The sequence below is a fragment of the Topomyia yanbarensis genome, chromosome 2 (assembly GCF_030247195.1).
Source record: "Topomyia yanbarensis strain Yona2022 chromosome 2, ASM3024719v1, whole genome shotgun sequence".
Lineage (NCBI taxonomy): Eukaryota > Metazoa > Arthropoda > Insecta > Diptera > Culicidae > Topomyia > Topomyia yanbarensis.
In genome coordinates, this window is record NC_080671.1 from 145,881,028 (window position 1) to 145,907,696 (window position 26,669).

General features: G+C 37.4%; 1 protein-coding gene across 8 annotated transcripts in view; it reads left to right on the plus strand.

Annotated features, from left to right (window-relative positions):
• LOC131681647 (uncharacterized) overlaps positions 1–26,669 on the plus strand; it is a 202,024-nt gene that overhangs the window by 163,978 nt on the left and 11,377 nt on the right. For 6 of the 8 annotated variants that reach the window (XM_058962566.1, XM_058962565.1, XM_058962567.1 and 3 more), the window contains 3 exons: positions 13,592–13,845; positions 14,264–14,402; positions 14,478–14,632. In XM_058962566.1, the coding sequence (XP_058818549.1) occupies positions 13,592–13,845; positions 14,264–14,402; positions 14,478–14,632 (548 nt within the window). Of the gene's footprint in view, positions 1–13,576; positions 13,846–14,263; positions 14,403–14,477; positions 14,633–26,669 lie in introns of all 8 variants that reach the window. The other 2 variants (XM_058962570.1, XM_058962572.1) reach the window with 1 other exon arrangement.

Genomic DNA, 26,669 nt, shown 5'->3' on the forward strand with positions numbered 1-26,669 from the left:
GTTCTCGTTCTCGTCAGTCACGTTTTACGCAGAAAACACCCCATTGGATGGGGTTCTATTGAAAAAGCTGCGTGTTGTTACTTTTCTCTCACGATGGAATGTTAAAAGCGGTCTTCCCAAGCGAAAATCGTACACTTCGTGTACGAACTCAAGCACGCTATTTCGTACCAAAACTCATGTACATGTTCGCCTGCACAACCGAACTCCATGTACGTACACGGTGTGCGTACACGTAGGGTCATAGCACCAGTTTTCTCTTTCTCACTCTCATCATTACAAGCATTGACTCTATTTGACTTGTGCGTTTCGTTCTCATGTGCGCACCTGGAGTACGCACACGGGTGTTTGAACTAGAGTTTGCATATCGTTCGCTTGGGTTCGATGTTCGAAGCGAACCAGTTCATCGAGACGAAGCATGTTTGAGGTTGAACGCGAGAGCGAAATTTTTTACACACGTACAAACATGTCGATGTTCATTAGGGTGCGACAAAAATTAGAAGCCTGCTCCGAGCCACTTTTTGGGTACCATTTGGGTCCTAGAACAACTGTACAAATTCTTAGCTCGATAAGTGAAACTATATTTTTGCGCCCACTGCTTAAAGTTTGCATGGAATTTTCTATGGGAAAATTGACTTTTACAAAATAATTTCCATAGAAGTCGCTCGATACCTCCTAAAAATAAATTGTTATGTGCTTTTTATGAGAAATTTAACTTGATGATGTTCCTACGATTGATAAAACATTCATTTTTTTCTAGCACGATAGCAGCAGTTATGCAATGAACATTGAAATGTTCATCAACCTTCAGAGCATTAGTTGGTTATTGCTTAATAACTTTTTTCACAAGTGTCTGATCGTTTCGCGGTCTTTGAGACTTCATTTCCTTTACAAATTTTCTATGAAAATCACGCTTCGATTTATTTTTAGGATGCAATGAGCGACTCTTGGAAGAATTATTTTGTAAAAGTTAATTTTCCCATGCGAAATGCCTTGTAAACTTTAAACAAATATAGCTTCTCTGATCGAGTTTAAAATTTGCAGTTATTCTAGGACCCAAATGGAACCGAAAAAGTTGCTCGGAGCAAAATTTTATTTTTTTTTATAACCGTGTCCCACACTAATGTTCATGGGAAGTCTGATTAAAAGCAATAGTGCTGTTTCGTTTCTTACCTAATTCCACAAAGATCCGTCCGAAAATAATTCAAATCCTGACCGACCATTTTAGATTCCTATGAAACCTTACACATTTCATCGGCATGGAAGACTAATCATTTTCCACAATCAGTAAGATTATTTTGACTCAAGAGAAATTTTTTAAAAGGGCGTAAACATTTCTACGTGCATTAATTTCAATTTTTTTTTTGTTCGATTACTGTATTTTATACAGCAAAACTTTCTGAGAACGAGTTTCAGATAATGAATATTTATGTGCGAAAAACATATACACTGAAAAAAAAGTTGTGTTATTTTTCATAAAAACAAAAATTTGTGTTAAAAATTTAAATTGTAAAAAAAAAACATTTTTTTATAATTTTTTATATTTTGTCAATAAAAACCTCAAGAGAAAAGAAACATTTTGAAAGTGATTGTATAATGGAGAATTTATCGGTAAAAAAGTTTTTCTAACAATAACTTTATACATGTTTTCAAATTTCATGCTAATTGACATACAAAACTGTAATTTTATTTATTAGTATTTTATTCCAACAAAAATAGTTAATTCGTGTGATTATAACCTTTTAAAAAGTTATTCGCGTTACCTAATTATAAAATGTCAAAAATCTAATGTTTATCGTTTTAAAGACGTAAAAGAAACTTCTGCAGTGTATTTGGATCATGGAGAAGCTTTCAATAAAGAAATTTTTTCTAACAACAACTTTTGACATTATGCTATATTTCACCCTAAGGAGGAAAATTTGGTAAAAACCAAAATTTTTCGCTAGGGTGAAAATTTGTTGGTAAAAACCAGTCTTTGTACAGGAGGGCACAAATCCTTATTTCATACTGTGTTGCGTGCCCTCCTGTACAAAGACTGGTTTTTACCAAATTTTCCTCCTTAGGGTGAAATATAGCATAGTGCTTTCGCATAGGCCTGCTAAGCCAAGACAAGTTTCGGTTTCACTGTGTCTCATCGGCATAAACAGAACTTCTGCTTGAACGGGACATCACGTTTGATCAGTCGTTCGATTGAAATACAAAGTGTGTTTTAGTTTTAAGGGATTTGCGTCAAGCCGGCGCTAATCTATTCCGACAATAAGTTAGTGTTGGTTTCTGATGAGGCGAAGCCGAAACGCAACACAGTATGAACTTTTGACATATTTTTATAATTCTTACTATTTACAGTCAAAAGTACAATTTTATTTTTGAATATCATTCTAAACGCTATTTAAATCAAAATGCTCATAACAAAAATTTTCTGAAATGTAGTAGTTTTCGAGATATTTCAAATTTAGTTTTAATAACACAATTTTTTTGTTTTATTACGACCTTTTCAGAAGTGGTTCGTATTTCTCCATCAACAATAATAACTTTTTCAAAAGGCCCATAACATTTCGTGTAACTTTCTCTTTGAAATCAGGGTGATATTGTAAACCATTTGAAAGTTATACCAAAACAAACAAAATACTAGTGAACCATAGGGTCTTATGATTAAACTAAATAGTTCGATCATATTTTGGTTGTTTTCGTATAGCTTTCAAATGGTTTACAATATCACCTTGATGTCAAAGAGAAAGTTGCAGTAAATGTTATGGGCCTTTTGAAAAAGTTATTATTGTTGATGGAGAAATGCGAATAACTTCAGAAAAGGTCGTAAGAAAACAAAAGAATTATGTTGTTAAAACGAAATTTGAAATATCTCGAGAACTACTACAATTCAGAAATTTTTTTATTAGAATTTTGATTTAAAATAGCGCTTAGAATGATATTCAAAAAGAAAATTGAATTTTTGACTGCAAATAGTATGAATTATAAAAATATGTCAAAGGTTGTATTGAAGGCTTCTCCATGATCAAAATATATTGAAAAAGTTACTTTTACGTCTTCAAAACGATAAACATTAGATTTTTGACATTTTATAATTGGGTAACGCGAATAACTTTTAAAAAGGGTATAATCACAAGAATTAACTATGTTTGTTGGAACAAAATTTTAAATATCTCAAAAACTATCGCATTTTAGAAGATTTTTTTTAAATACATTTTGATTTAAAATGAGAGTTAGAATAATAAATAATCTGTAATAAAATTACAGTTTTGTATGTCAATTAGCATAAAATTTGAAGAAAATGTATAAAGTTATTGCTAGAAAAACTTTTTTACCGATAAGTTCTCCATCTTACAATCACTTTCAAAATGTTTCTTTTCTCTTGAGGTTTTTATTGACAAAATATAAAAAATTAGAAAAAATGGTTTTTTTTACAATTTAATTTTTTAACACAAATTTTTGCTTTTGTGAAAAATGACACAACATTTTTTTCAGTGTATATTTTTTGCGCACATAAATATTCATTCTCTGAAACTCTCCCTCAGAAAGTTTTGCTGTATAAAATACAGTAATCGAACAAAAAAATGAAATTATTGCACGTAGAAATGTTTACGCTCTTTTAAAAAATTGCTCTTGTATCAAAATATTGCAATTGTCAGAGAAAATGATAACGAGATTCATAAACTGAGCACAACTTCAAAATTTCGTTCGAATCGATGATGGTCATATTTTGTGGTCGGCCGGTTTCTCCTGGAATCCCTTAGCTGCAACATTCCAATAAATTTTCTTTTCGATTTCGAGTAACCCAATCGAACCTATCAGCCAAAAAGTTGCCCAGGGATTGAAGCAATTTATTTTCTTAATTAAACTAACTTTTACATCATTTTATGCAAGTTTAATTTTCGCATACGCCGAAGTTGCTTCATTATAATTTTCATTCCTACCAGTGAGTTAATCAATGAGTCCTAGTAATAGCAATTTTCATTACACGGTCAAGTGTCGCATTCGGACAAATGTCCTCGCACCGAATTTGTATACTTCTGTATTGAACTTTATATTTACAAATATCAAACCGGAATTACTTGCCATGTAAAATACATAGACATACTAATTTTAGGATTCTGATTTCCATTGGCTAATTACAGTCTGTTGAAGAGGGTAGTACTAATACGTTTGTAAAACACTAAACTAAAACATTTATACTCATGGTCGATGGGAATTGACAGTACAATGTTTCAACAAATAACCTGTGCGTAAATCTAACACAAAGTAACTTATTCAGTTTTCAATAGAATAAAACATATTTATATGAGATGTGACGAACGGTGAATCTGTATACTACCATAATACTTTCGTTTTGCGGCTAACAAAGTTCTATTTTACTAACTTCATACGATGGAAATAGTTTCTGATGAACTTAGAAAATATTTATTGTTTCATCAGAAACGTTTCGAGAACAATACATGTCTAAAAGCAACCCTAAATTTCTAATGGTAAAATTACAATAACGAGAGAAAAATTAATGATACCGAGAGTGTTAGTCTATTTCGTAAATTTCCGTTTAAAAATGAAACATTTAACAACAAAACATAAAATTTTCACTGCAGAATTGGGCAGATGGCATGAATATTTAAGAGGCACCTCGAAAAAATGCAGGGTACACCATAACTCAAAATCTCCCGGACCATCCGTTTCGAAAATTCACACAGTTCAATTCATTTTTTACAATTACATGTCAACCGATTTTTTTTGACGAAAATCGGATTTTGGCTTCAAAGCGCTACGAAAAATGCAAAAATGAGCAATTGAGAATGATGACCGGACAATTCGTAGTTGCTACTCCGTGATTGACGAGAACAAGCGAAATTGCACAGAGAATCAACGAATGGGGCCTAGGAGCAGCTATCAATTCTCAATGTGCACGTTTCGAGAGTTCTGTACACTCAGGTTTTTTTACGCGGGGGATACAGGCCACGTATATGAAAACCGCTAAAATGAAAACCGCGTAAATTTCAAAATCCGCTTAAATGAAAAGCGCCGCTAATAAAAAAAAATTCGTGAAGAAACAGCCTTAACAAGAGCAACTGGTATGACGATTTTATTTCATCTATATGATGTCAAAAATATGGTCAGCAAAGTAATTTTATTAATTCGACTCGGTTTGTAAAGCACAGAGTTCTTATGAAGAAGAGCTACACGAAGTCGGAATTCGGACATATCTTTTCTCAGTATGTTCACTAAAAAGGTAAATTTTCGCCATTTTTTTTTTCTTCGCTTCGGTATTTGTTTCTCCGTATATTTTCCGTTAGGCATTTTCCTAATTAGATGGCTATTACTTGTGGACGGCCTCGATGATGAACATTTCTTGGAAATTTCGTGAAATCAGATCCGTTAACGAAGGGAAAGGAAAACTCTTTCCTATTTCCAGGATTCCGTTGCACAGTGGCCCAGAAAGCAAATTTTAACTTTTATTAAAACTGAACAACATTTCCTCATTATGTGTGTGGATAAGGTTTCGTAATTTGGGAGATTCATATTTTTATTTATTTTGACAGTTTAACATAATCTTTTTGATGGTTAGAATAGAATTGTACTATCTGTGTATGTATGTGCACTAATATCATATACAGTGACTATTTTATCAGCACCCGATTTCAACAGCCTCATATGAAAATTGATAGTTGGCAGTTTGATGGGCTCTGGCAGACGAACCAAATTGAATTCGAGTAAATCCTTTCTTGAGCATATTTTTCTTATCTTAGAGATCCGAAATATGCAAAAAATATTTTTTTATTTTTTTTAATTTTGTAAATTTTGACACCCTTAAGGTAAATTTAAGCTAAATAATCGGGAAAGGTTATGAGGCTATATCTAGGGAAAAAATAAGAATATTTTAAGAGCTTCGGTTTCTTGACAAGAAAGTAAAATAGGTATATGTCCCGATATTGCCAATGTTCCCGTTTTATCAGCCTAAAATTCACCAAGTGGCTGATGAAAACGGATCTTCACTGTAATTATTTCAGCTAGTTTCACACATAAAGTCTAACGTGACAATTTAACGCTATTACTTTGCCCTAGATTTTTTTTTAATTTTTGAGATATGGGTGATTTTGTCAAAACGTGACGTGTTTTAGACATATAACTTTCAAAGAAATGAGTTACATCAGACTATATGTATAACAGACTGGTTCAATTTTTGACTTTTAGCTCCACCAGGTTTTACTGATTCCTTTTAAGGCCCTCAGTAATTGCGCAAATTTTGGTTCCGATCGGTTGTGTCTACGGACCCTCCAAAAATTTCAAAGTTTATATGGAAATTAGTATGGAAAATCGGTTAAAGTTGAAAATAAATTATTAAAAAATCACCTCATCAATCAATTCATGAGAACACTATATATTTCTAAAGGTATTCTACTGAACACATTCGTGGAACATTGTAAGTTTGTGAAAATTCGCTGAGAAAAGTTATTAACTAAAGAAGCAGCATGACTGCAAAATAAGTGGATTTTATTATTATTCATAGCAACCCTGTTTGAATAGCTGCATCTGCCATACGCGAGCGGTAGGTGAAAAGTCTAGTTTACTCTTGTATAACGATGTAGCTATTCAAACAGGGTTGCTATGGTTACTAATAAAATCCATTTGTTTTGAAGTCATACTGCTTCTTTAATAACTTTTCTCAATGAATTTTCATAAACTTGCAATGTTCCCTGAATGTGTTCAGTAGAAGAATACCTTTAGAAATATATAGTGTTTTGATTAATTGATTGATGAGGTGATTTTTTAAGAATTTATTTTCAATGTTAACCGATTTTTCATACAAATATTCCATATAAACTTTAAAATTTTTGGAGGGTCCGTAGACACAACCAACCGGTACCAAAATTTGCACAATTACTAAGGGCCATAAAAGGAATCAGTAGAGCCTGGTGGAACTAAAAGTCAAAAATTGAACCAGTCTAATTTATATAATTTAGAAGTTTATAAAATTGCTTTCCCATAATTAAAATCCGATCCGTGCAAAAAAAAACGCGTTGCATTCAATGCAAAATAATTAGACGATTGTAGGAAAAGAGGTGATTTCGGAGTTTTATTAAAAATGTCCTTTTCAAAGCAAAAGACTTTGACGGTTTTTTGAAAAAGTTTTTTTTTTGCACGGATTATGCAAATGGCACGGTTTCTGCTTTTATTCTAATTACTTCGAAGATTTTTGCAAAAAGGTAAGCGTCTGATCTTGAGGTTTCCTTTAGTCCCACATAAAATTAAAAATTATCTATTGTCTCACCAGTACCGGAGAAATTGATTTGAAACCCAGAGGCTTGAAGATCATTTAGGCCCGCACTACAATAATATGGTTGTCCGAATAACGATGTCTGAGACCATTTTAAAAGCCATGATGTCGACTTCCGGTTTAGTGGAATTCTCTAAGTCCTAATCAATATGGATATTTTTGAAACGGGCTTGACGAGTAGATGCCAGATATCGATGTTTGAGGCCATTTGGAATATCAAAATGGCGACTTCCGGTCTAAAGAAATTTTCTATAAAACAAATAGTATGCATATTTTCAGCGCGTGCCTAATGAGCACATGATTGAGAACAATGTCTGAGGCCATTTTTCAAAACAAAATGGCGACTATCGGCCTAGTGATATTCTGTATAACTTAGATAACGTGCAGTGTTTTGGAACTTGATTGACAAATATGTAGTTGCCAGAGGTCTGACGTCATTTTAAAACCTTAGATAGTTCTGATTATTTAGTGTAATTATTCAGTGTAAAACAAAAATATACTTTTAATTTTGTATATTTTACATTTATATGACTAGAAAATGGGCTTATGAACGGATTCACTCAAATTTGAGTTGGTTCGACTGCTAGAGATCATCGAGTTTTTGCGAGGTTCAAAAACGAATCAAAAACCTGTTTTAATCTATCTAGTGGTGCAATTGTACCTTTATTTTTTGTCCAATCTACGATTCCATGGTTGGTTATGTTAATATAATTGTAGAAATGAATATTAAATATTCACATACATACAATGGATCAACAACCACGAACTTGAGATGCGGTGAAACACTAGTGGCGGACCCAGGAGGAGGGTCCGGGGATCCGGACTCCGCCGAAAATTTTCAACTTGTTGTGAAATTTTAAACTAGTTTCAATTTTAAAGTACATTCAAACTCAAAATAATTTTAAACCAATTTTTTTACTGGTAACGAATCTATTTTTTATTTTGTTTCTAAGGATTTTCCACGTTCAACAAGGTACAATTTATGAAAATTTAATGAAGAATAATACAGATATATGCACGAGAAAATGATAAAATTTAATATGAATGATAAAAAGCCTTATAACCCCAACTTCTCGTATTTGGACAAAAGTCAAAAAGGTTTCGTTCGATTTCTGAGATTTTTTTACATTAGAAAACTGCAAAATATGTATGGTTTGCACCACGGAGCAGAAAAATTTAAAAAAAGGAGACTTTGGGGTCAAAATGACCCAGTACCCCACTTTTCCGTATTTTTATATAAACAGGAAAATCTCCATTCTAACAATAAGGTTATTTCCTTTAAATGGAGGTATAAATTGTAATTTTCTTATTGCTACTTCAAAAGTTATAGCATTTAATATATTTTTCCTCCATATTTTCGCATAGCACCAATTTCAAGAGAAGTGGGCGAAGGTCTAGAATTGTCCAAATGATGTGAAATTTGGCATCTGAGCTCACTTTGACATTTGTCACAATATGAGATTTCCTGATTGTACATCATATGAACATGATTTAATCTGTTCCACAATATTCCGCCACGTCACTCGGTCAGTGGCGCCCGATACTCGCCAGGTTCTGCTCCACCTGGTCCAGCCACCGGGAACGCTGTGCTCCTCTCCGTCTTGTACCTGCCGGGTTGAAGGTGAAAACCAACTTGGTGGGGTTGTTGTCCGGCATCTTCGCAACATGCCCCGCCCACCGTACCCTTCCAGCTTGAGCTACTTTCCGGATACTTGGCTCACCATAGAGTCGTGCAAGTTCGTGGTTCATCCTTCTCCTCCACATGCCATCCTCCTGCACACCACCGAAGATCGTTCTCAGCACCCTTCTTTCAAAGACTTCGAGTGCTTGCAGATCCTCCTCGAGCATTGTCCACGTTTCGTGCCCGTGGAGAACCACCGGTCTAATCAGTGTGTTGTACATGGCGCATTTCGTGCGGTGGTAAAGCTTCCTGGATCTCAAAGTTTTGAGCAGCGCATAGTAAACACGACTTCCAGAGATAATACGCCTTCTGATCTCCCGGCTGGTGTTATTGTTCGCAGTCACCAATGAGCCTAGATAGATGAACTCGTCAACCACCTCGAACTCATCGCCGTCGATCGTAATACTACTGCCCAAGCATTCCCTATCGCGATCGGTTCCGCCAGCCAGCATGTACTTCGTCTTAGACACATTTATCTTCAGTCCTACTCGTGCTGCTTCGCGCTTCAGTCGGGTATACAGATCTGCTACCGTCTCCTTGTTTCAATCGATTATGTCCACGTCGTCAGCGAAGCACACGAACTGTCCGGACCTCGTGAAAATCGTGCCTCGCATGTTGAACCCCGCTCTTCGCATTACACCTTCCAGCGCTATATTGAACAGCAGGCAGGACAGCCCATCGCCTTGTCTTAGTCCCCTGAGTGTTTCAAACGGGCCCGAGAGACTGCCCGACATTTTGACACAAACCCTTACACCATCCATCGTAGCCTTAATCAGTCTTGTCAGAGTTCCGCTCCTAGACCATCCCTACCAGCTGCCTTGTTTTTCTTGAGCTGTTGAATAGCCTCGTTAACCTCATTCATCGTGGGCGCCGATACATCCCCGTCGGCTGCGACACTGACATAATCGTCCTCCTCGAACGCCCGATTGTCCGCCTGCGCACCATTCAGATGTTCATTGTAGTACTGCCTCCACCTTTCGACCACCCCACTTCGTCCGTCAAGATGCCACCTTCCTTGTCTCTACACATTTCGGCCCGCGGCACAAAACCGTTGCGAGAGTCATTCAGCTTCTTGAAGAACGCCCGTGTTTCCTGAGAGCCGTACAGCAGCTCCATCTCCTCTCTCTCTCAGGCTCTTCCAGGTGGCGCTTTTTGTCCTGAAAAAGACGAGTCTGCTGTTTTCGCTTCCGTCGATATGACTCCACGTTCTGGCGAGTGGCTTGAAGCAACATCGCTGTGCGTGCTGAATTCTTCTCGTCCAATATCTCTTGGCACTCGCCATCGAACCAATCGTTCCGTCGACTCCTCTGTACGTATCCCAGGAAGCTCTCTGCAGTGCTGCTTATGGCTGCTTTAGTCCTGGTCCACCAGTCCTCGAGAGGAGCATCGATGAGCTCCTCCTCCGGTGGCAGCGCTGCTTCAAGATGCTGCGCGTACGTTGTCGCGACGTTGGTTTCCCTCAGTCGGTCCAGGTTATTCCGCAGCGGGCGCCGGTACCTTACACTGTTCACTACGGATAGTTTTTGACGCAATTTAACCAACACCAGATAGTGGTCCGAGTCGATGTTAGCGCCCCGATAGGTCCTTACGTCGATAATGTCCGAGAAGTGCCGTCCATCAATCAGAACATGATCAATTTGCGTCTCTGTTTGTTGCGGTGATCTCCAGGTGTATTGATGCTGGAAGCGGTGCTGGAATAAGGTCCTTATGGCCATGTTCTTGGAGTATTCCACCTGCTGGCCATCCTGAGCATTAATGTCGCCGATGACGATCTTGACATCATGTCTTGGGCAGCGATCGCATTCACGCTCCAGTTGCGCGTAGAATTCGTCCTTGTCGTCATCGCTACTTCCGAGGTGGGGACTATGCACGTTAATTATGCTGATGTTGAAGAACCGGCCCTTGATCCTCAACCTGCACATTCTGTCGCTGACCGGCCACCATCCGATCACACGCTTTTGCATCTCCCCCATCACCATAAAAGCTGTTCCCTGCTCGTGTGTATTGCCGCAGCTCTGGTAGATGGTGTGGTTCCCGCGAAAGACCCGCACCGTAGACCCCTTCCAACACACCTCCTGCAGCACCACAATGTCGAACTTGCGGTCTTTCACTATATCGGCAAGTATGCGAGTGCTCCCGATAAAGTTAAGCGACCTGCAGTTCCATGTCCCAAGTTTCCAGTCTTGGTCACACTCTTGGATTAAAATATGACTTCTGGAATTGACATCCGGTATCTATTAATCAACACTCTTCCAAAAATTGTCACATTGTTTTAGTAATTGAAAATTTTACTAAGCCGAAGTGGCCATCATGGTTTCGAAATGGCCTCAGACATCGACATTTGGCATTTACTCGTCAATCCCGTTCCAAAAATACCATATTATTTGGGTTTCTTGGTTTTCAAAATGGCCCTAAACATCGATATCCACTCATCAATTCTGTTCCAAAAATACCCATATTGATGGGGTTTTAGAAAATTCCACTCAACCGGAAGTCATCTTAGTTTTCAAAATGGGCTCAGACATGGACATTTGAAGTCCACTCGTTAATACTGTTCCAAAAGAAGCCAGAATGTTGAAGTGTGGTCCAGAAGGAATCTTCAAGATCGCCTTTTCCACTTTTCCAAAAATCTTCCAAATTCTATGCATTCAAAAGGTCTTGGAATAAAAGCAGAAACCGTGTTAATTGCAAAATCCGTGCAAAAAAACTTGATCAAAAATCGTCAAGAGGACTTACAATATTTTTTCTAAAACCGTGTTAATTGCGAAATCCGCGCAAAGTAAAACTTGTTGATAAATCGAGAAGTCTTTTTCCTTTAAGTTGTTATATACAAAGTTGGAACTCAAAAAATCGAAAAAAAATGTAGTAAATATTCTGAAAGTACATACTTTTGAAAATACCTGTGCGAAATTTCATCCAGATCGGAGCACCAGATTCCAAACTGTAGCCGTTCGCATTGCGCTTGTTCTTCCGCGAATGAAGTTAACACTAAACTTTAAACGTATTTATCTCGGAACTAAGTTTTTTGAAAGGTACCGTTGCGGTTAACGTGATATCTCAAAAACTATTCATCCGATTTTCATAATTTTTTTTAATTGCTTGTATTTACATTCTCGTGTAATTAAACGGTTCCTTTTTATACAAAAATTTTCGATTGAACACCACAAAACTTAACTTTTTGATGAACATGTTTTTTTTGTAAAGATTTTTTTCATTGGGAAACCGATCCGTTCAAGTACACTACAATACATTTTTCTTCAACAATCTTTTCAGTTTTAGGATTTCAGTTGAGCGGTTCGGCTTGGAGAGCGTTCACCGCAAACCTCTGCCAAAAAACTCGCTTCGGGGGATGGGTCATATCTTCGACAACCGTGGATATTTTTTTAAGTCAACTTGTTTTTTCTATCTTTGATCGAACTGTATTTCGCTTTTTCAAATAAAATCGATAAAAAGTTAACTTTTGATAAACTATTTCTAAAAGCCTGCCTAAACTAATTAACTAAAACGTATGAAAGAACCATTTAATGGGAAATTTTCTCACCTTTTCAGTGGAACTAAAAGATTTGAAATACAAAACGCAGTTTTTGGATTTGAGGAATTTAAAGAAAAACAAATTATTGACGCAAACAGTTCAAGAACTCTGGAACGGTTGAGATTTGGGAGTATGTGTGGAACGATTCATTTTCCAAATATGATCCTTTTCAAAATTTCCATGCCATAAAAGAGTTCTTTTCGACAGTATTGAACAGCGATATGTTTCTAATTATGTTCTCAAAGACAGCCTGATCTTTCAGATAAAGCATATAAAGCAATTCTGTTAGTATAAATTCAACGCTCAATTTCCACACTAATTAACTTGATCACAATATTATTCTTCAGAACGGCGATTTACATCTAATTATGAATTTTAAATTGCCCACCTGGAGCCACTGTCGTCTGCGTCTAGCGGTGACGTCTCAGTAATCAATAATTCAGCAAAGCTCTATCTAGTCCCTGACCATCATCAATAACATACCGACAGCGATGAAAAGCAGTTCCAGTAGCAAACAGCTGCTCAACACGATTTGTATCGGATTTCTGGGGGGAAATTTGCATAATTGGTGATCCGACCATCACATTTATACCAACTCCATCTCAGATGTTGGCATTTTGTCTTTATCTGCTGTAGGCCATGTAGTGTGTAATTACCAATAATTAATCTGTTACTAATCATTAACTAATCCTCTAACATGTTTTTTTTCTCGTTTCTTATTTCTTTCTTCCTTATTCCGTCATCAATCACCTTCTTCTGCCACTCGAATTTATCCGTCCATTGTTTCACGCTTAATTTGCATGGGATTATGCCTTGAAACGGGCTACCGTACGTTCGGCACCTGGCGTCTTTCGTGGTTTATATTGCCTGATCACTTCCTACTTACATGGTGGTTTGAATTCATTATTTCGCCCCCCCTAACTGACGAGTCCATGACCATGACCTCGTTCAATAAATACTGTTTGGACTGTATTTTGACTAAACCCTCTTTTCGTCCAACTTCCAAATTCTCCCATATCTTCTCCCTCCCTTCACCGACTGTCTGTGACCATTTTCGCCACACTGTACTATCCCTCCTAAAACACAGATCTATGCTTTCCAGATGCGGGGGTTCGCTGATATCACGACGCCACGTGGTCACGGCTGGACACTGTGTTGCTCGGGCGACACCGCGTCAAGTGCACGTGACCCTGGGGGACTACGTGATCAACTCGGCCGTCGAACCACTGCCAGCCTATACGTTCGGGGTGCGCTCGATCAACGTCCATCCATACTTCAAGTTCACCCCGCAGGCAGATCGATTTGACGTGGCGGTACTCACGCTGGAACGAACCGTGCACTTTATGCCACACATTGGTAAGAGACACCCGCGGCATCCCGGCTTCCCCTAGAGATAAGATCCAAATGATTACGCAAGCACACACACACCCACAACCACTCACAAACATACACACGTCAGTCAAGGGGCAGCCGGGACACGCGATCGTTTGCTTTGTTTTCTTTGTTTCGCAGACATTCATCCTACCGAGGATTTTTCTGTCCAATTTCTCACATTGCGATCACCAAGAATCTCACTCATAGAACTGCACTTCAATTATGTTTTTGCCATTTACTGTCTTTGTTTTCTTATATTTTTGTCTTTCCTGGTGTGAATATTTCTTAAAACTTCCTTTTCTCGGTGAAATCGATCCTTCTTCGGGCCTATCTTCCCTGTCGAATCTGTCTTTCGTGCGCACAAAAAAATCGAAAAAATCCCCCAAAAACCATCCCGCAGCACCCATCTGTCTACCGGAGAAGAACGAAGATTTTCTAGGCAAGTTCGGCTGGGCAGCGGGCTGGGGTGCGCTTAATCCCGGCTCGAGGTTGCGGCCGAAGACGCTACAAGCGGTTGATGTTCCTGTGCTGGATAACAGGTGAGTTGTGGTAGTTCGCAGGCTTCCGGGTGTCCGGAGGCTTGATTAATTTAACTGTCCTCTGATCGTTGGCAGAGTCTGCGAAAGGTGGCACCGTTCGAATGGAATCAACGTGGTCATTTACCCGGAGATGCTGTGCGCTGGGTACCGAGGCGGCGGGAAGGACTCCTGTCAGGGGGACTCTGGTGGGCCACTGATGCACGAGAAGAGTGGGCGATGGTTTCTGATAGGTAAGTGGAGAATTCTTTTTCAATGTCATAAACACAGATAGTAGAATCTACACGTTCGAACATATTATGTAGTATAAAATACTGAGCTATTTCTTTAATCGATGAAATGCGTATAAATTAGTATTTATTTATTTATTTATTTTCATTTTTTATCTGACCCATGTTGGTCTACATGAAATTTAATGTTGTTGTATGGGAAAAGCCCATTTCAAGGTTCACTTCAGAAGCAGACCTCGAATGCGCGTAAAAACCCATAATCTTTTCGCACAGAAATATTTTCAAATAATCTTATAAGCTAAGTCAATCTCCTAAGTTTATTCTTGAAAACATCACTAGAAACATAAAAATCGAAATGGTCAAACACACTATTGAAAACATTACACATCGTCCTTATGGGTTCGTTCTGACCGTACTCGGTGCGCTGAAATTCAAGTCTTACAAAGTTACGCGATCTAAGGTTTCTGGGGGGTATGTTGATGTTGATTTGTGAGAGATCTGGGAGATATCTGGGGCATCCATTTGGCCAGTCAATATTTTCCCAACAAATACCGCTCTGAATGTATTTCGCCTTTTTGCCAGAGTTTCCATATTGAACAGACAACAACGATCAATGTATGGTGGTAGCTAGGGTTGTGGTACCGGTAATACCGGTACCGAAAATCCCGGGAATACCGACCCATTTTTGGTACCGTTACACCGGTACTGAACAAAAGCCAGTACCGGTATTTTCGGTACTATACAATTTTTATGACCAATATGGTCAAGGCTCCGAAAATAGTAACCACAAGCGAAAATTTTTTATCAAATTTTGCGTCAAACTGTTTGTTTTCCGTATGTATATAAACTCTATTATTAAAAAATATGAATGGTGAGCCCAGAAAAAAATTCCATGTCTGTCATTTATAAAAGCTTGTTGATGCTACTTGCATGACCAGAAAATGACTAAAAGACCGCAAGGAGATAAAAGTGTACACAAAATCCATATTTTCAACTTTTTGCCTGGAACTACATTTTTCCATCGTAGTCTAATTTAAATTTGATGATATTGCTTGAAAAATTGAGATGAATATGGATAAATGCTTATTTTCAATTGTGAAGTAATGGAAACCATATAACTTGTAACGTGACAGATCAAAAATTCGAAAAAAAAATTGTGGACCACACTAAAAGCATGTATACAATATCTAATCTATATTTTTTATTACTACTTTGAGTCTACTTTTTGAAATTGTATTGTGAAAACCTTAAAGTTTTATTCATTTTTGAGAAAACACAGTTGATGTTATGTAACGTGAGAGATGTCTTCTGCTGTGAAGCGATTCCATCAAGTTTCATTCAATTACGTCAAAAATGGTGACCATCTTCTATTCTGATGAAACCTTTTACGTTTCATCTTTATGGGAGACTAAGTATTTTGCATTATTAAACAAACCATTTTTATTCAAGAGTAATATTTAAAAAGGGCGTATCAGACCTGAATGCACTACTTTCAAAATATATTGTTCGAAAATCGCCATCGGTGCAGCAAATCAATATAATAGCGAGTTCTAGGGAATCAATTTTTCCTTGTGAATATTTTTTGGTGAAATTTTTCAATAAAAAAAACAAAAAAATGTTAAAAATACAATTACCCAAAAACAATGATTTTTTGTTAACGAAAACCTAAAAACTTAACGAACTGTAATTACATTGTTAGGAAGTTATTAGTAAGGAAGTATTTTTAACTTCAAGTATGCTTCTCAATTTCTTAGTATTTGCCAGTCATAAATATAATTTTCTTATACAATAATAATACTAAATATAATTAGCATTAGTTGCCCACTCTGCAAATAGGGAAAATCAGGAAAGGCGCAAGTTCAGTTTTTCGATTTTCAACTGCAACCAGAATATCTAGTAGTGAAAATACGCCCTTTTAATAAAAAAAACTCACAGATACCAAACGCAAGAACATAACAAAATTTAATTGCAAATAAAAAATGTTTAACATACAATTGCATTGTGGAGAAAATAACAATAAAAGGTTTTAAAGGTTTTTTTTCAAAAATTCTTTTTTTTTAATTTTTGAATTTTATTTTTTTTTAATTTAATTTAATTTTTTTTCTTCAAATAATTTTGTTATAGAATGTATTTCAAAATGGTTTTTCAATTCAAAATTCTCATGAAAAATTGTGCTTCAAAATGCAGATGCTTTTAAGTTATTTTATATTTTTTTATATTTTTGAATTGTCTGCCGAAATTGACATTATAGATTAACAATTTATATGTTTTTAAACAGCTCTAACGAATACCTTTCGAACAAGCTATAGATTGTTGAAATCGGACTATTATCAAAAGAGATATTTAACATTAAATGCGGACGAAAGATTTTTATCATTTCCCATTGCCAGAAATATGACCAAAAACATGTAATCTATTATTAACGCCAAAACGGCTTATTTTAGGTCAATAGTATCTTCGGAGAATTTAATGGAGGCAATATGACCTTTCTTTTGGTATTGTGCTTTTGCTGATTAATCCCCCTATGAGTGAGATATTTTCACAAATTTTCTTGGAAGTGATTATATCGAAATGAGGCCTTCAGCAAATTTGTAGCTCTTACTTTTGCGAATAACTTTACTGAAGACTTCAAATATCTATTTTGAATACTTTAAAAGTTATGGCTTGTTGTTTGTGGATTACTCTTTGTCGCCTATTTATTGTTCAATATAGAAATAATCCATTGAAATAAGCCAAACATTATTACGACAAATCGAATTTTGTATTTCATTTTTCTGTCTACAACCGCTAGAAATAATCACCGAACACTTCCAAGTTGTCTGGAAGGAACTTGATAACTTATCAGTGCAAAAATGTTCATTTCTGCGAACCTTCTGACTGCAATTTTTCTAACTTATGACCATCGGATCGATCTGAAACATATCGGAAAATGAAAAGCGAAATAAATAACTCCAAGCAACGGCGTAGCCCAGAGAAGGTTTTGGGGTTGAACACCATACAACGCCCCCCCCCCCCTCCCCACCCCAACAAAAAAAAATTGGATTGAAGTTGAAAATTAATTGATGCTGACTGATTTAATTCAAAATTACAATAACAATTATCTAATCCGTACATTGATAACCTGTTGTTGTAAACATCATGAGGACTTTTGATAAATTATCGGAATGGGGTCCTAAAATGTAACTGATCTATTGGTCTTGATTTCACAGTTGTCTAATAGCATCAATATCAAATTCCTGCCTGAAAACATTCCAATAGAAAATTCCAGAGTTCTGTAATCAATCATAATCCTCAGATTTCTTTTCAAATTGAGATCGATTTTGTAGAGATGTACTGTAATAAGGGTCTTTATTTAATAGAAAGCGAAGTTAAAATTGATTTAATGTCTATGAAACATAGAACTGCTCACCAAAACATTGCATAACTTTCAACATTTGCTAAAAATGTTCTTGCCTTTCTCATTCACTCTAAAATTCGTAAATCTAATCCCGACCCGGAGGGCCGAGTGTCATATGCCAATCGACTCAGTTCGTCGAGATCGGAAAATGTCTGTGTGTATGTATGTGTCTGTATGCGTGTATGTGTATATGTGGAAAAAAAATTTTGACCTCTGTTTCTCAGAGATGGCTAGACCGATTTGCACAAAGTTAGTCTCAAATGAAAGGTACAACCTTCCCATCGGCTGCTATTGAATTTTCTATTGATTGGACTTCCGGTTCCGGAGTTACGAGTTGAAGAGTGCAATCACACAGCAAATTCCCATATAAACTGAAATGAAAATTTTTCAAAATCAAATTTGTATTTTGGATGCCAAATGACTTTAAAATGCATGAAACATTAAAATGCATGACAAAAATTGACTTTTTTGGACTTTGGTACATTTTTGCCTTTTTCATATAGAAAGGTTATGCAATCACTCTAAAAATCGTCAATCATACCGGCCCGGAGAGAATATGCAGTGAGGGGTTGCTACTTTAAAATTCAAACTAGTTTAAAATTTCTTAACAAGTTGAAAATTTTCGGCAGGACCCGGATCTCCCGGATCTTTCTCCATAATCCGCCGCTGGTTTCAAGCGATGTTTCAGTGTCACATAGTATCTCAAGATCGTGGCTGTCGATCCGTTGTATGTATGTGCAAATCGTACTGAACATGTAATATTCATTTCCACCATTGTATGGAACATAACCAGCCATGGAATCGTAGTCTGGTGAATGAGAAAAGCACAATTGCACCACTAGGTGAATAAAAACAGGTTTTTATTTTGGGAATGCGTCGAGTTGAGACGAGAACGTAATATGATTAATAACGAGGATAACACTTTCCGAATGTAGAGAGAAATTTATGAAAAATGACGATTTCCATTCGACTCTAGCAGGTCCTGTTCGATTTGTTGTATGACCAATTATATGTATAAGTCAAATGTTCAAAAACAGTAATTTAAGGTCAAGATCGCATCATTTTGAAACCGCCAATTTCGGAGGTTTAGTATCTTCGATGAGTGTTACAAATGTTAAACAGCACATCATTTGATAAAATAATTTTGACGGCATATCGTCCAAGAAGTATTTATAGTGAATTTTCTCAGGTTAATATTCAGGACTACAATAAAGTCTCAACAAATTCGCTAAAGACACGAGCTCTGTTGCTATTTTCTGAAAAAATAATTCTGCATAATTTTAAAACTTCAAAAATTACGGTTTCGGAATTATGCCGTTTGGACAGTATGATCGATTTTCACCAAACCCCCACCAAACCGAATTTCTGGCTACGCCGCCGACTTCAAGTAAGTAGAAACAAAGTCGTTCTACACTCGTTCACAAGAAACTTCTTCGACTGCTGAATATCTATTATAATACATTGAAACCCTGATTTTATCAGCCAAATATGAACATCTGTTTAATGGGCTCTAGCAGACGAACAAGACAGAATTCGAGTAAATCCTTTCTTGAGCACGTTTTCCTTATCATGGAGATGGAAATATGTAAAGTAAAAAGTTCATCATAATCAGAAATAGGTATCAGACTACATCAAGAGACGGGAAGAATATTTTAACAGCTTCAGTTTATTATAAAGAAAAAAATTGCCCGATTTAGTCAATGTACCCATTTTGTCAGCCTAAAATACACCATGAGACTAGCAATAAAAAGACAGTAGTCTTAAGCTGCTTGAGATTATAAATAAATAAATAAATAAATAAATGAGACTGATAAAAATGGGTCTTTATTGCATGTATTATTCACTGTGTTTCACATTAATAGGTATATTTCACTTTTGGGGATTTTTTTATTGCATCGAACTACAACAATTTTTAGGTAGTTTTCAAGGGGTTCTTCCAAAATTTGGCGAACCTATTCCAATTCGTATACCAATTAATCGGTATACTTAACGGTTTATATGTTGCAGATAGAGAAAATACTGAAATTTTCAGCTTTTTCCTACACAATATTACGAAAGCAATTTTTCCTAATAAGTTTGTAAAAATTATAAACTATTTGAAATTTTTAAATAGATTTATTTTTTATTTAACCGTGATTTTTTAATAAATAGTGACCATCGCTTCACAACGTAGTCTATTTTTCATGGCTTACGGTGAGCATGATCTCTCGAATTGCTGAACTGAAAATTATGGAATAGAAATTAATTTTTAGTATTCTTTACAGATTTAGCTCGCCGCGCAGATAGCTCTGAATTAGACCCGCTGGTGCCCTAAGACGATTTCGCTAGATTTTCAGAGCACTGTGCACCCAGTGCATTAACGCAGGTGACGGAAGGTTATCGAAAAGTTTTGTGAAAATGAAAATGCCAGTAATGATGATTTTCCCAAACGGTTCGTTTTCGAGAGGTTTTTATTTGTTCTTTGGCATTAGGATTAGCGATAATAATTCAAATCAAGGATACTACTGGGAAGTCACCTTTAGAAAAAGTCGATGTCGAAGTAAAAATTGGAACTATGCCCGCATGCACTTCAGAGATAGCGTGATATCAGGAGCTGCGATTTCATTAAATTTTCTTAGTTCTCAGTCGCGTTGGAAATTTGAGTAAAGTATAAACTTCAAATCGATTCAAAAAAAAATCGATTTGTTTGGCTCAGTACAATATATAAATTCACTTTTCCCACCACAATTTAGATATTTTATTTTATGGGCCATTTTTTCGCTTTCCCATTGATTTGGTTTGAGATTTCTAGCACTGATGTTGTCCTATGCTGATTTGAGCGATTCTCTGAGTCCTGTCACTATCCCATGTAATATGTGTTATCAAAAACATCGCGAAGCATCACGTTCTAAATGTTCTCAAACGATATAATATCCGAAGAGAGTGATAAGAGTTATAAAAAATGTCTCATCACACTGTTAGGTGGATTAAAAGCGTTTTTCTAAATAAACCTGAAATTTCCCGTTAATACTCAGTTCCCAGATCAAGGATGATTTGTGCACGACTGTCTTGATATGCTTGCTGTAATAAAAATATAGAACTACTGTATCGATTTTGTTGGCTATTTTCGGCAAATTTGAGACTAAGAGAAACGAAAGCAATGAAATTGAAAGACGGATAGGTATTCTAGAGCGAATCAGTTATAAACTTAGAACGGAAAACTAGGACTTGGTAGACTGATATGGACATGATCGAAAGGAAATGTGAAGAATTCTTTGCCTTCTGCTAAGTAGGAGTTGAGTGTTGCACCCAAGTCTACCGCATGGTCTATGGTAGAACATAACTCATCATCATGTTTTACCGCCGGCGGCGGCAAATTAGCCAACAAAATCGATACAGTAGAACATTGCGGCAATTAAAACATAGTAACAAAAATATAGAACTGTAACGTGACAGATTCTAGTTGTAACGTGACAGATCATTGAGGATACTACATAAAATTGAAAACAAAGTTTTTCTTCAGGAAAACTATATTTCAAACTCTTCCTTGTTCTCCAAGCTTCAACTTAAAACTGTGTTCATGGAAATGTGGGGGCCAACGGAACAGACTTTTTCAATTTAGTCGGGTAACCTCCAAACCCACTGCGAAAATTGTGTAACGTGACAGACGCATTAAAATGCAATAACTTGAAAACCGTTCAAGATAGAAAATAACTTTCTGTAGAAAAAATGTGCGGTTTAGTGACCTTAATAATGTGCAGTTGGGATAGAATCTGATTTTATCGTTTTTGTTGGCTTATCTTATGAAATATGCGTAAAAATGTAACGTGACAGACAGAAGCTTTGACCATATGTTAACTCCGCAGGGGGATCTGTTTCAAAATATCGGTCTACAAGATAATGTTTAATTATATTAATTTGCCTTCTAAATAAATCGTTGAGATAACACCTTTGTGTGGGAATGAGGTGGGGCCATCATCATAATAATTCTAGAAGTTAAAGTTTTATTAGCGACATTCTGATTGGTTTCCATTATTCACTGGGTGGCGCGTAATAAGACTGTGGTCTAAGTCATGCCTGTAATTGGTTTGCTCTTAAACCTTTATCTATAAAAGAACGAACAGAGATTTAGTAGCTAACAGTTATAGACTTGGTAAACTGCTTCAAATGGGGCGATTTGTAATTATTGGTGATCGGAAAATTCAGCAAAACTCCATAGTTTACAGGAAAGCAAGGAGCCTTGATATGCATTAGAGAATAGTAGGCAAACGACATAAAGGTCGAAAGCAATTTTCAGAAAAGCAAGAGATGAAATGCGATTAACCTACTCTAACCTAACCTAATATCTTCTGTGAAATAAGTCTTGCATTCCGAGGCAATTAAAAACAATAAACATGTTTTCTGATCATTCAATTTCAATTTAAAGCTTTTTTCGAATCTTTTAAAAAAAAATCGAGTACCGGTACTTTACCGATACTACCGGTACTGAGGGCTTCAGTACCGTAGTACTGGTTCTCGCCAAAAAGGGTCGGTACTGCGAACCCTAGTGGTAGCTCTGTTGGGTTACGCCACGGCAAAGTTCTAAGAGCAAAGCGGAGGAATCTTGTACTGCTTCAAATCTGTTAGTCCAAATGCTCGTATAAGGACACCAAATGGCTGCGGAAGCTTCCAGGACAGACCGAACAAGCGAAAAATACAATGTTCGCAGACAATATGGATCAGTAAACTCGTTGGCTATTTTTATTATGAAGCCAAGGTTTCTATTTCCCTGTGCTATAAAGCGAGAGTAATGGTTTCTGAATGTCAGTTGCGAGTCCAGGAGTACACCAAGGTCTCTGATAACTGACACTCTCTCTAGCAATTGGTCGGTGACGTTGTAGCTCCAGAGAATTGAATTTTTTCTGCGCGTGAAAGATATTATAGAGCATTTGGACTTAGGGTTCGCTGTACCGACCCTTTTTGGCGAGAACCGGTACTACGGTACTGAAGCCGTTAGTACCGGTAGAGTACCGGTACTCGAATATTTTTTTAAAAAAAATCGAAAAAAGCTTCAAACTGAAATTGAATGCTCAAACTGTTGATCTTATTCTCAGAAGATTGATTTGTGCTGATCAAAAAACATGTTTATTGTTTTTAATTGCTTCGGAAGGGCTAGACTCATTTCACAGAAGATATTTTTCGTATAGGGCACCTACTTTTTTCGAAATCTAGGCCACTTTGAAATCAATAACTGCTACGTGGTGCGACTTTCGTCGACTTGAACAGATGGTAAATGTATGAAACCCTATTAATAACAGTAAATCAAAGCGAGAATAGCAGTAAATTCGAGCAGGTTAATCGCATGTCCTCTCTTGCTTTTCTGAAAATTGGTTTCGACCTTTATGTCGTTTGCCTACTATTCTCTAATGCATATCAAGGCTCCTTGCGTTCCTGTAAACTATGGAGTTTTGCTGAATTTTCCAAACACCAATAACTACAAATCACCCCATTTGAAGCAGTTCACCAAGTCTAAAACTGTTAGCTACTAAATCGCTGTTCGTTCTTTTATAGATAAAGGTTTAAGAGCAAACCAAATACAGACATGACTTAGACTATTGTCTTATTATGCACCACCCAGTGAATAATGGAAACCAATCAGAATGTCGCTAATAAAACTTTAACTTCTAGAATTATTATGATGATGGCCCCACCTCATTCCCACACAAAGGTGTTATCCCAACGATTTATCTAGAAGGCAAATTAATATAATTAAACGTTATCTTGTAGACCGATATTTTGAAACAGATCCCCCTGCTGAGTTAACATATTTGTCATAAAAAATTGTATAGTACCGAAAATACCGGTACTGGCTTTTGTTCAGTACCGGTATTGCGGTACCAAAAATGAGTCGGTATTCCCGGGATTTCCGGTACCGGTATTACCGGTACCACAACCCTAATTTGGACACACTGAGAGCTAACAAGTTGCGATTACACCAGTTACAGAAAGCATCTAGATGTCGCTGAAGTTCGATGCAGTCCTCTATTGACCGCACAATGAGAAAGGGTTTGAGATCATCAGCATATATGAGTTTGCACCCTGGGGGTATAACATAGCAAACGTCGTTGAAAAATAAAGAAAAAAGCAACGGTCCGAGATGGCTCCCTTGAGGTACACCCGAAAAGCTGATGAAGCTATATGACACGTTACTACGATCTACGAGATATGATTTAAGCCATCCTGTAAAATTTGATGAAGCACCCAGCCGCTCGATCTTTGCCAGAAGAAGAGAGTGGTCTACACGATTGAAGGCAGCTTTAAGATCAGTGTATATAGTGTCTACTTGTGATCCATCTTCAATGTTTTTAATACAGTACGATGTAAATTGGGCTAGATTGGTGATTGTTGATCTGCCTGCAAAAAATCCATGTTGGTCCTTCGATATGTCTGCTTTGGTCTCACGAAAGATCCTATTAGGATCTCAAACAACTTTGATCCAGCGCAGAGCGAGGTTATTCCACAATAGTTCGCAAAATTTTGCTTATCAGCTTTAAGAAAAAAAACGGGAAATATTACGGATTTTTTCCAACACACGGGAAACACTGATTGCGACAGTGATTGGTTTGTTACCTCGAGCTGCTCAGGGTAGAAGAAATTATGCTTGTCGGTGGTGAATATGAATGTCACCCACCATCATATGCACTCATTTAGAGGGTGACCCATTTGCCTTCGGTAATATCACAGACAATGCAACCAGACGAGGACCAGCAAACGGGTGTACTTACGTAGGGGATGCTCAAAAGCTACGACCTGATTAGACTTCCTGGACGACAACCAACGACGAGGGCTGGCGACTCCTTTTGAGTCCGAAATTCGAGCAAAATCGAAACGTGATGCCAATTCACTAACCCAAGGCTCAGTTAAGTTACAATATCACTAATCTTCATCATTAAACATCTTAACTCTATTTATTACTTATAAATAACCCAATTCTAAGTGACGTCACTTGCTACTTGCGGTTTGGTTTTACGGGTGTAGACGGAAGATGGCCGGATCGTCGACTGGGTGACATGTTGGTGGTTTACGGTGGCAATGGCTGTGTATGGCGGCAGTGGCGGTGCGTCGGTTATAACTGGGACTCTGGTCCAACGGTTAGCCGTCGGAGCGTGTATGGCGTGCGTCCTTCGACCGGATAGTGGTATTTTCTGCTCTCGGGAGTAGATTCGACCTGCGGCTTGTGGTGGCCGGTTTTCAGGGTTGCCGGCAGGCAGAAGAATGGCGTGGTGGCTGCCGGGATTGTTTCCAGGGGGGTCTTGGCACGTGGCGACGGACAGAGAGCCGTATGTTGGCGGTAGTTTCCGTTCCTGTTCTTGGTCTCGTCCTGCGAAGGAATAGGTTCCAGATGACAATCTTTTTTTCCCGGCATTTTAATTTGTCTGTGAACCGTCTTCTCACCGTTATTTTACTTTGCGTACAACTTTTAAACTCTATTACTCTAGTCCATTAATCAGTCCTTTTGTGTTTGGACTTTTATTAACTGTAATTTAGAAAATTAAGAACACCGCGCGCACTTCTTATTTCTTTGATTGTCAGAGCAGAAAGAAGGATCAGGGCCTGGCAGTGGAGCTCGTAGCAGGAAAAGGCAAAGTTGGATTTGGATGCTGGGAGGGCAAAATATTGAACCGCTCAAGGATTGATATTTATTGTGGCGGAGCCATCAATTGCTCATCGTAACCGACGGTTACAGGTTGAAAATTAGTCGTAAGGGTGTACATAATGCGCTTGCGCATTTTTTCAGTATAATGGAAAGAATCTCATCTGGCCCCACCGATGTAGAGGACTTTAACTTGCTTAGAATATCTTGCTATATGAATGCAGCTAGAATATCTTCGTCAGTAAATTGAATGTTTCCAAAATTGATTACATCGCGAGCGACAGCTTGAAGGCCACAGTCCACCTGAGTTGAGCTAGCCGATTCGTTTTTAAACACACTCGAGAAATGTTTTGCGAACAAGTTACAGATACCGCTGGGAGTATTGCACGTTTCACTTGCGAGGAACATACTGGAAGGAAGCCCATTTTCTTCACGTTTCCCGTTTACAAAGGACCAAAACTGTTTTGGGTTTCGTTTTAGGTTGGATTGGGTTTGTGCTACGTGTTTTGAGTAGAGAAAGCGATTATATGTTTTGCAGCTGTTACTGGCTATAGTGCGTTTTGTGATCGGGTTTCGTCGAAGCGCAGCAGCTCGCAATCTTTTCAGTTTACGTAGCCGGTTGTTGGACCATGGTGGTTTTGTTCGGGGACGAGGTGCAGGCACATGTATACTGAAAAGTTATTTTAACACCAGTGAGAGGTTTTTTACGGCAGCATCTACATCGATCGCGAAATTCAAGAAAGTCTCCCAGTCGATTGTTTGTAGTGAGTTATGAAGCCTAGAGAAGTCAGTCTTCGAAAAGTTGAACTCCCTGACATCCTCCATCTCGTCATAGAGAACCAGCTGCGGACAAATCTGCGTTACCAGAAGTGGAGGATGATGTGCGTCTACAGCAACTAAAGGCTCACGTGCCTCTGATACGGTACAGTTCATTGAAGCTTCTTCATTTATAAACAGGAGGTCCAGGATTCGATTTCTCCTATTATTCACTGTAGACATTTGTCGCATGTTCAGTACAGACATTCCGTCCA